Genomic DNA, 10,538 nt, shown 5'->3' on the forward strand with positions numbered 1-10,538 from the left:
TTTCAAGTGCTGGACTGCACCTTTCAGAGAATTGATGGCTTGTGCCGAGCCGAGGTGGAGAGTCCCAAGCCGTCATTTCTTTGTGAAGAAGGCAGTACCAGCCCTGCAGAATTTTGTTCAAGAGAAGGTGTGCCAGTCCTTGAGCCTGTCGGTGTGTTCAAAAGTGCACGGCAGCGCCGACGTGTGGAGCTGTAACTACGGGCAGGGAAAATACATGTTTTTTACGGGCCACTGGGTAAATGTGGTTCCTGCACAGACACAACAGCAACTTGGACAAGTCACACCGCTTCCTCCTCCATGCGCTCGCTCTCAGGCAGTTGGTCCTGTGACAGTGTGCGACTCCGCCTCCTCATCCTTCACCGAGTCCTCGACCTCCACTGCACGTACAAATCTCAGTGGCCCTTCATCGTACCATGTGTGTAGGGCAAGGCGGTGTCACCCTGTTCTTCACCTGCTTTGCCTTGGCAAAACGGAGTCACACAGGGGAGGAACTGCTAAAATTCATTCGTCAAGAAATCGGAGTATGGCTCACTCCACGAAAACTGGCGCAGAAGCTGAATGTCCTCCTTTCCAATGTCCTGGCTACTGGCCTTGCATGGTCCCTCACATCCCCCCGCCAGCCGGGTAAGGGGATGGAAGATGAAGCCCTGGATTCCCGAGGTTCCATAGCAGGAAAACCTAAGCAGGTGTCTGCCACACACATGAGGAGGGGCTGATGGAAAGTCTGCTTCTCTGAATATCTGCTGGAAGTCACAGGAGCACATACACACCCAATCTCACTCCAGAGCTGTATGCACTATTCTGCTGGGTTCACTGTGTACATATATTACATTATAGACATGTGCAATTCGGTTCGGCACAAATGTTATATTTAACGAATATTACCGTTTTCGTACATTTGGAGCGATCCGAATGCACGAAAACATACCTTGAGCATCTCCGAAAAGCCCCGAAAATACGAACAGGCAAACAACGAATGCGTTCGGTGAACAATGAATGCATGCGGTGAATAACGAATGCATTCGTTAAATAACGAATCATGCGGTGAATAACGAATGCATTCGTTAAATAACAAATCATTCGGGGAATAACGAATGCATTCGTTGTCTGTAAACGAAAGTAAAGAAATAATTCTACATTCTTTTAATTGGTCCTTGGGAGGTCACATGATCGGAGTTCATTGTCACATGGTACCATATGGTAACTTTTAGCCAATTAACTTATTCCATTTGATCCCTACTGTATTGCAGACAGTAAGGCTGTTTTATTCAGTTGTGAGGTAGTCCTGTGAGACTTTGGCTGGTGGTGTTACAGTTGCAGTGTGTGGAGTGAGTCACTGGATTTGCAGAAATGGACGGTTTACCTGATGATAACTTGGCTTCTGGCACAGAGACAACAGGCAAACAAGCTAAGGTAACACCTGCACTTTTTTACAAAAGAGGATCAGCAGCAAGGCCTGCAGCAAAGTCCCATGCTTCATCAAGTGGCCAAAAATAAGACAGCCACCACTAGTGCTGCTACTGTGGCCCTTAATGTCTCGCAATCTGTTAGACACCAAGAAGGAGAGGGAAACAAGAAGCAGGGTTCACAATCAGACATGGACATAATGCAGTTAAGTACGCCTCTTCAAGGTGTAGACATTGGAAGCATAGAAGAGGAGGTACCCCTTGATTTCATTCATGATGTGTCCAGTCCTGAACAATATCAAAGTCCTGTATCGCAACTCCTATTTACAACTGACCTTCCAGAATCATCATCACCCCCATCATCCTCTGGCTCTTTAGTTGTAATGGATACACCACCCTCCCATTCAAGTAGTGCCACCGTCGCCAGTACAAGGCCTCCATCTTCCAAAAGCTATTGCCTCCCGCAAAATGCCCCATCTGCACAACCCGGTTCCAGTTCCAGCCGGAAATCTAAAGTTTGGGAGCATTTTTCTATAGTTGTGATGGTAGATCAGCTAAATGTAAGCTATGTGGCAGGGAAGTCAGTCGTGGTAGAGTTATAGGGCATCTGACTAATTCTGGCATGAATCACCATTTGCGCACACACCACAAGCCAGTCCTGTTAAGAGAAGACAGTGGGTTGTTGTCACCTCCACCCAGTAAAAAAAAGGGCAAGTATTGCTAGTTCCAGTGCTACCATCAGCCCAGATAACCTGGACAAGGGGCACAGAGGGGAAGCTGTTGACTCCAGTCAAGCAAAACAGCCCACCTTGGATCAATTTAGTGGATTTCATTCCAGGGGGATTTCAAGACAGCAGTCCCGTAAAATTACCCGCCTCATTGGCGAGCTCATAGCCGTCGGGGGAGCTCCTTTTAACATGGTGGAGGGGGAACCGTTTAAACGTCTAATGCAGGCAGTTGCACCCCAGTGTGTAATTCCATCCCGTACCACATTTAGTCGCAGTATAGTACCCTCCTTACATTAATCTTGTGTGGAGTTAATAAAACAGGAGCTAGGCAGAGCCACAGGACAGTGTTTACATTTCACCACAGACTTGTGGAGTGCTCCCAGTGGGCAGCATGCCTTCTTATCACTAACAGCACACTGGTGGCAGCCCATTGTAATGGAACCAGCCCAAATTACATCAGGGCCAAGAAACACAGGAGCTGGTGTTGTAGAAAAACCAAAATCAGGGGCACTGCTCATTCCTACTGCATGCAGAGGTTTTAGATGAGCAGCACAGCTCGCATAACATAAACCGTGCATTACAGAAAATGGTGGCAGAGTGGCTTGGGGAGCAGGCAAATACACAGGTAAAGATGGGGTTTGTGGTCACTGATGGGGCAGCCAATATGTTAAAAGCACTGCGGGATGGCAAATTTGTTGGTGTCCGATGCTCCGCCCATGTCCTCCATCTTGTAGTAAAGGCTGGTATAGATGACACCACTGAGAGCAATACAAAGCTCTCTGAAGTGTTAGACTCCTGTAGGAAAATTGCAGGCCATTTTCATAGAAGTGTGAAGGACAGTCACATTTTCAGGCAGGAGCAGATTAAGGCAGGTCTTCCTCAACACCGCCTGAAGCAGGATGTAAGCACCAGGTGGAATTCTACATTGGACATGCTTGAAAGAATTCTGGAGCAACAAAAAGCAATACATGCAATGTCACATGAGCAGGTCATCGGTGTGACCAGACCACTTAGCAGGGAGGAGTGGAAAATAATAGCTCAGGTGGTGACTGTACTAAGCCCCTTTCGTGCAGCCACAGAAAACCTAAATCAAGAAAATGCAAGCTTGGCTCAAGTCATCCCCCTCTTTACCCATCTTGTTAACAAAATGGATGCCATCCTCAACCATAGAGAAAACTTGCCTGGAGGATACATAGTACCTGATGTTGCCACACTTGTCAGAAGACTGCATGGACAATTAAACCGGAGGATCCCAGAGCTCACTGATGCTTGCCCTGAATTGATGCTTGCCACCATGTGTGACCCCCAAATTAAGGGCAAAATGGCACTCCAAGCCAATTCCCTAACAAGCTGGAGAGAGAAATTAATCAACAGGGTGTGTGACAGGCAAAGACACTTGGTTGTGCCGTCAGAGAGGGACGATGAGGATGATGATGATGATGAAGAAGAGGAGGATGAGCCTGCTATGTCATCATCATCACCCATCACAAACACTGCTGGACACTCATCAAGAGCTGCTGACTTTTGGGCAGAAACTTTGCAAACCTTGGTCGGACACAACAGACAACCCTCAAGGATACCCAGAGATAAGGTTGCAGAGACTGTAAAAAGTTATTTGTCTGAACCCCATCTGGCACCTACAGCGGATAGTCTCAAGTACTGGGATGAAAGGAGGGCAATTTGGCCTGCTCTCTCCATGGTGGCCCAGGAGCTCCTATCCTGCCCCCCAACCTCTGTGCAAAGTGAACGGGTATTTTCAGTCACTGGCAATATTCTCTGCCCACAGCGTTCACAGCTGGCCCCTCAGCTCATGGAGCAGATGACTTTTCTTAAAGTAAACATGCCCAAGCTGGGATACCCTGCCCTAAGCTTTGACACCAATTAGTTATGAGTTCTACAGTTCAAGTTAAAAGTTGAAGTTCTTGGTTACAAATTGGAATGTTGGATCCCGTTGTGTTATCAGTTGTTTGAAAAAGTTAAGAAAGTGAACAGCACCATCAAACAGGTTAGTGGTCTGTCAATTTTCTTCTTAGCCTCCTAACATTACATTTAGAATGCTAATAATTTCTATTTAATTTATATCTTTCCCTCCTTCTTTTAGGATTTAGTGGACATTTAGTGGACATTTTTGTGGATACAACAAGGACGTCCATTTATGTGGTAAAGGAGATCAGCAAATCAGTGGTAAGTAAATGACAATTTTTTTTTCTTAAAGGGGTACTCCGGCACTTAGACATCTTATCCCCTATCCAAAGGATAGGGGATAAGATGCCTGATCGCGGGGGTCCCGCCGCTGGGGACCCCCCTCATCTTGCATGCGGCACCCCAGTTAAAATCAGTCTCCGGGGACTGATTTTAACTGGGGTGCAGCGTGCAAGATCACAGGGGTCCCCAGCGGCGGGACCCCCGCTATCAGGCATCTTATCCCCTATCCTTTGGATAGGGAATAAGATGTCTAGGCGCCGGAGTACCCCTTAAATGACAGTAGTGCTTTACAATGCATCTGACACTTAAGTGACCTCTATTAAATGGAGCACAGATCCCAGCAGCATATTAAAAGTCACAGTGTAATAAAAGTATAGCTTTAGTACCTTAAAGGGGTATTCCGGGCAAAAACATTTGATCCCCTATCCAAAGGATAGGGAATAAGATGTCTGATCGTGGGGGCCCACTGCTGGGACCCCCAGCGATCAGACATCTTATCCCCTATCCTCGCCTAACACACTCGCCTAACACATGTGTGAAAGGCTTAACTCTTCCACACCTGGAAGAAAAGCACAGAAAACATATAATGCATGAAAAACAATGTCTGAACAGGGCCTGAAACGGGAAAATGCAAAAATAAATAAATGGACATTACACCCAGGTTCACAATGCCTCAGGACCCCACCTCTCCAACTGTTGAGGTAAATAATAATAATAAATTAGAGGTACTATTGCAATACACATTTCATGCACTGGTGGAATCTGTGTTCTGCTATCAAAGTTATCATCAATCATGTAGACACCACAACAGGAGATGAATTTTTTCTTACCTACAATTTTTTTAATATTTTGATGGCAAAGGCCTTGAATGCAAATGTAGCAATAAATAACAACTGTAATCATCATTTTTTGCCTTGTATGCCTGCTGTCTACAATCAGCCAGCATAATCATACCAATTGCATGTTTATATTGTAGGAAGGATTTGGCACCATTTTGTATGAGGTTACAATATACAAGTCAACATGAAACTTTGGTAATAGAATACAGAGGTAATACAATAAACCTGAACATTGCCAACATTTCTAACATAACAAAACTGTCAACCAGCCTAAAAATAATGATTCTTTAATCTTTTAGGTTTGTGAAGGTGCCCTGTTGTTGCTGCTGCTGGTGTCAGCCAATGGAGGTGATTGGCTGATTCCTGATATTGCCATCAGGAGGTCCACCCTTAGCTGTGCTGTGGCCTGAAGGTGCTGCTGGCTGACCCGGGCCAACATCACTTGGAAGTCGTCAGCCTGCCGACGGTGAAGTCGGTGCATGGCCCTATTCAAGCGTTGCATCTCCCGTGCAAGGTGCCTCGTCTCCCTGGACAACCTGTCCCTTTCTTGGAGTACCCTAAGGTAGGTGTCCATTGGGACAGATGCGGGTGCTGGGGTTGGAGATAGTGGACTGGGGATAGCTGGTGAACAGGCAGCTGAGCTCAGGGGTTGGCCCATGTCCTCCTCAGGTACTGGCACATTATCATCTGCCTCAACGGCCCTCCGGCTCTCCAATTGTGACAGGACAGGTGATGGTGGGGAACTGTCATGGTGACTCCTTAATGAAGCCTGGCCTTGTTGATCTAAAAAAAAATAATAATAATAAAAATAAAAAAAAGGTATTTTAAAATAAAAATCAAGTGACTGAAAGCAGTTGTGTTGTTGATCATTACATGATACACAAAATACTCTCCCTAAGGCTTAACAATATAATAATTAAGTTATTGTACTGGTGTATATTTGTCATCTAACCCTATAAATGTTATACACCATTATACACCACAAATATACACCATTGCAAATAGCTAAATTGCCTATTGTGATAAAAAGCATGGTTAGCTGAGTAATTTACATAATATCCACATTGCTATCAATATAGAATTAGAAAGTACAAATTTACGAGTTGTGTGGACATGTCAAAAGATGACATTACAGTGTGTCTCATTCCTTTGACTCGCTGCCATCTTATTCTTAAGGAAAGGGGTGGCCGTAGATCACTCTACTTCCGGGCTTTCAATCATGTGACCATTTCTCAACATAGCTTACCTGTCCTCGGGGCTCCGGCGCGTCCTCTTCAGGATCCCCTGCATCGTCAGCGCTCTCCATCGTTGTCATCACGTCGCTGTGCACGCCATCCTGTCATCCAATAGGAGCGGCTTGCATAGCGGCGTAATGGCGGCGAGCGAGGATGCCGAGGAAGCAGAGGCCTTGCCGGAGCGTCGGGGACACAGCGACAGCGATGGCAGGTGACATCCAGGGCAGCGGTAAAAAGCGGTGACGGTACGTAGTGGCGGGTAAAGGAGAGTATAACCTCCAATACCAGTGGTCTTCAACCTGCGGATCTCCAGATGTTGCAAGACTACAACTCCCTGCAGTGCCCGGACAACAATTGGCTGTCAGGGCATGCTGGGTGTTGTAGTTTTGCAACATCTGGAGGTCCGCAGGTTGTAGACCACTGTCCTATACTTTACATTGCACGGATCCCTCAACATACGATGGTTTCAACAAACAATGGTTCATTTGGAACGGATTACCATCGTATGTTGAGGGACCACTGTATATGCTGTTCAGTTCAGCCATTTTGTCTGATATGCTCTATGTTAATTATTTAATTAATCTCTATGGGGGCCTGCTCTACTTCATTATTTGGTCTGATAGTACAGTGGTCCCTCAACATACGATGGTAATTCTTTCCAAACGACCCATCGTTTGTCGAATCCATCGTATGTTGAGGGATCCGTGCAATGTAAAGTATAGGAAGCTGTACCTTCCCCGCCACTCCGGACCGCATCCTCACCGTTCCCGATGCTGTCCCGCTGCTCCGGGTCCACTTCACGATCCTCCGGCTTCTTCTGCATCTTCTGCAGGGTCCGGGCCTCGCTTTCTGGTGACGTTATTACGTTGTTGAGCCGGGACGGCGTGCGTAACGACGTAATAGCGACACCGGAAAGCGAGGCCCGGACCCTGGAGAAGATACAGAAGACGCCGGAGGATCGTGAAGTGGACCCGGAGCAGCGGGGATAGGCAAGTGATCCTGTCCGGGATGCTTAAACTGCTATCCGACAGCAGCTTAAGCATTTTGCACTGTCGGATAGCAGTTAATGCGATGGCCCCGACATATAAAAGCATCGTATGTCGATGCTGACATCGACATGCGATGGCCTCTAAGAGGCCATCATATGTCGATTTGATCATATGTCGGGGCCATCGCATGTCGGGGGGTTACTGTATAGGACAACAACAGGGTAGACTAGATTCCCTGACATCTGCATGTCCCAACATTACAAATAGCATAAATGCTTTAAAGGGGTACTCCGGTGAAAACCTTTTTTCTTTTAAATCAACTGGTGGCAGAAAGTTAAACATATTTATAAATTACTTCTATTAAAAAATCTTAATCCTTCCTGTACTTAGCTGCTAAATACTACAGAGGAAATTCTTTTCTTTTTGGAATGCTCTCTGATGACATCACGACCACAGTTCTCTCTGCTGACGTTATTATAACACTTATCACTTATAACACTTTATTTATTTTTGTCCTTAGTGGGATTTGAACCCAAGGCCCCAGCACTGCAAAGAAGTGCTAACCACTGAGCCACCATGCTGCCCTTAGCATACATCTGCTATGCATGGTTGCTAAAATGGACAGAGATGTCTGCAGAGAGCACTGTGTTCGTGATGTCATCAGTGTTCCAAAAAGAAAGGAATTTCCTCTGTAGCATTCAGCAGCTAATAAGTACTGGAAGGATTAAGATTTTTTTAATAGAAGTAATTTACAAATATGTTTAACTTTCTGCCTCCAGTTGATTTAAAAGAAAAAAAAGGTTTTCACTGGAGTACCCCTTTAAGAATCAGTATTGAGCTAGGGGGGGGGGGATACAAATATATAGTAATACAGTTATTGTATAAGTTCAAATAGTTATTTTTTATTTTTATTTTCTTGTTGTTTTATCAATTAATATTATTGTAATACATAATTAATCATATATGTGTATATATATATATATATATATATATATATATATATATATCATTTTACTCACCAGATCTCTCTGCCTCGGATGTCTGAGCCTCTGGCAGGAGGTGCTTCTTCAACTCCAGCTCCCAGTTCTTGAAGTTGATGTTCCTCCTCTGCTGCTGCTTTTTTATTTTTTTGACTACTGATGCCCTGCAGTCATAGTACCTGTTTGTGTTTTACATAAAATAGTTTATTCAAGTTTATCATACCATTTCCGTTTTATGACAATAAACAGTTTTGTTGAGAAAGAATTTTGTTCTTTTGCTTGAATGCTCATATTTCTGCATTTATACCACACTACACAGATATAGTCAGACTTATCCTCTTTATCTTTACTAGTTTATCAAACCAATCCTTCAAGTCCCGGAAAATGGCAAAATATACTATAGCAGTGTTTACCAACCAGGGGTGCCTCCAGCTGTTTTAAAACTACAAATCTGAGCATGTTGGACTATACTAGTATATAGTCCATAGGTCAGTGTTTCCCAACCAGGGGTGCCTCCAGCTGTTGCAAAACTACAACTCCCAACATGCTGGGAGTTGTAGTTTTGCAACAGCTGGAGGCACCCCTGGTTGGGAAACACTGACCTATGGACTATATACTAGTATAGTCCAACATGCTGGGAGTTGGAATTTCATTTGGAGCAGCTGATGAGCCACATGTATGAGGGCATGATGGTAGTTGTAGTAACTAACTGCAACTCCTGACTTGAAAAAAAAATAAAAAATAAATAAAAAAATGTCACATTAAAAGGGTGCTTTTTTTTAAATCAACTGGTGCCAGAAAATTAGGCAGATGTGTACATTTTAATAAAAAACAAAATATTATTCCTTCCAGTACTTATTAGCTGCTAAAGAGGAAATTATTTTCTTTTTCAAACACAGAGCTCTCTGCTAACATCACAAGCACAGTGCTCTCTGCTGACATCTCTGTCCATTTTAGGAACTGTCCAGAACAGCATATGTTTGCTATTAAGATTTTCTCCTACTCTGGACAGTTCTTAAAATGGAAAGAGATGTCAGCAGAGAGCACTGTGCTCGTGATATCAGCAGAGAGCTCTGGGTTACAAATATTAATGAATTTCCTATGTAGAATTCAGCAGCAACTTAATACGTACTGTAAGGTTTATGGAATATGATCAACTTTCTGGCACCAGTTGATTTAAGAAAAAAAAAAAAAAAGTTTTCAACCAGAGTACCCCTTTTAAAACAAAAATGGTACTGTCAAAAACTACAGACCGGGGTGCATCATACAGGACCGTATAAGGAGAACTAAGAAAGTTATAGGGGTCAGAATACAAAAAAATTGCCCCCTCATATGTGTATCCTCATGTCACGCATACATAATTACCGGTAGTTATGCAGATGAGCAAGTCCACTATTTTTTTGCAAGAAAGGTGGTTCCCCACTTATGGAGCATTTGCTTTAGGGGCGAAACCACGGATACATCGGTAAACACTAGATGTAATTACAAATCTAAGATGTAAAGGACATATGTGTAACAAACAATAAAGGTTATAGAATGGTATTGTCATAGACCAAGACAAGCATAGATTATGCTTTGCAATATGTCTTTGCCAACACATTGATGATGATATCATAATGAAATATTTACTCACCGATGCCTGATGCTGAGAACTGTCCTGTCCGCTGTGCCACTTCCAACTTGGGACACTTTCTCCCTCACCCGGCTCCAGGCGGCCATCTTCTCCTGGGTGCCCACTGTCGTGTTGAATAACACAAATTTTTCTGTGCTAACAGCAGCCACCAGTGCTACGTTCTCAGCCTCCGTGAATTTCGGCCCTCTTTGTTTTTTGGCTAGTGGGACTCCCACTGAGTGCAGACTCTCAGACTCAGATGTGTGGCTGCCACTGCCAGAGTCCGATATTGTCCAACCACTTTGTCTTGCGATTGGACCTGCTCGGACTTTACTCATCCTCTTCTCTCCACGCCACGATTACACTCAGACACATCATCCACACGCTCACTCACACATGCTCTATCACTCACATCCACAACAGCACGCTCACCCTCCTCTCTCCCAGACACCACAGACACAATATCTCTCATTCCAGACATTGTTTTTTTCACACAATTTACACACAATACAATCAATTTCTCACTCTCAGTACACGCTGGCAA

At 44.4% G+C, this 10,538-nt stretch overlaps 2 protein-coding genes across 5 annotated transcripts; one reads left to right on the top strand and one right to left on the bottom strand.

The window, feature by feature from the left end:
• Positions 1–2,322: 2,322 nt before the first annotated feature.
• LOC130309261 (zinc finger BED domain-containing protein 4-like) lies at positions 2,323–5,616 on the top strand. 4 transcript variants are annotated; one of them, XM_056552304.1, is made up of 3 exons: positions 2,323–4,139; positions 4,236–4,318; positions 5,478–5,616. In XM_056552304.1, exon 1 carries the CDS (start codon positions 2,721–2,723, stop codon positions 4,017–4,019), a length of 1,299 nt encoding a protein of 432 aa, XP_056408279.1. In that variant the 5' UTR covers positions 2,323–2,720; the 3' UTR covers positions 4,020–4,139; positions 4,236–4,318; positions 5,478–5,616. The 4 variants fall into 4 exon arrangements, with proteins under 4 accessions (XP_056408279.1, XP_056408277.1, XP_056408276.1 ...); XM_056552302.1 differs by adding an exon at positions 5,316–5,389 and having other exon boundaries at positions 2,323–4,318; positions 5,478–5,610; XM_056552301.1 differs by lacking the exon at positions 5,478–5,616 and adding an exon at positions 5,316–5,391.
• Positions 5,474–10,336, bottom strand: LOC130309262 (uncharacterized). The gene is made up of 3 exons (XM_056552305.1): positions 10,016–10,336; positions 8,422–8,561; positions 5,474–5,961 (listed from the first exon to the last, which is right to left on the bottom strand). Exons 1-3 carry the CDS (start codon positions 10,330–10,332, stop codon positions 5,474–5,476), a joined length of 945 nt encoding a protein of 314 aa, XP_056408280.1. The 5' UTR covers positions 10,333–10,336.
• Positions 10,337–10,538: the final 202 nt, after the last annotated feature.

The sequence above is a fragment of the Hyla sarda genome, unplaced genomic scaffold (genome assembly GCF_029499605.1).
Source record: "Hyla sarda isolate aHylSar1 unplaced genomic scaffold, aHylSar1.hap1 scaffold_1519, whole genome shotgun sequence".
Lineage (NCBI taxonomy): Eukaryota > Metazoa > Chordata > Amphibia > Anura > Hylidae > Hyla > Hyla sarda.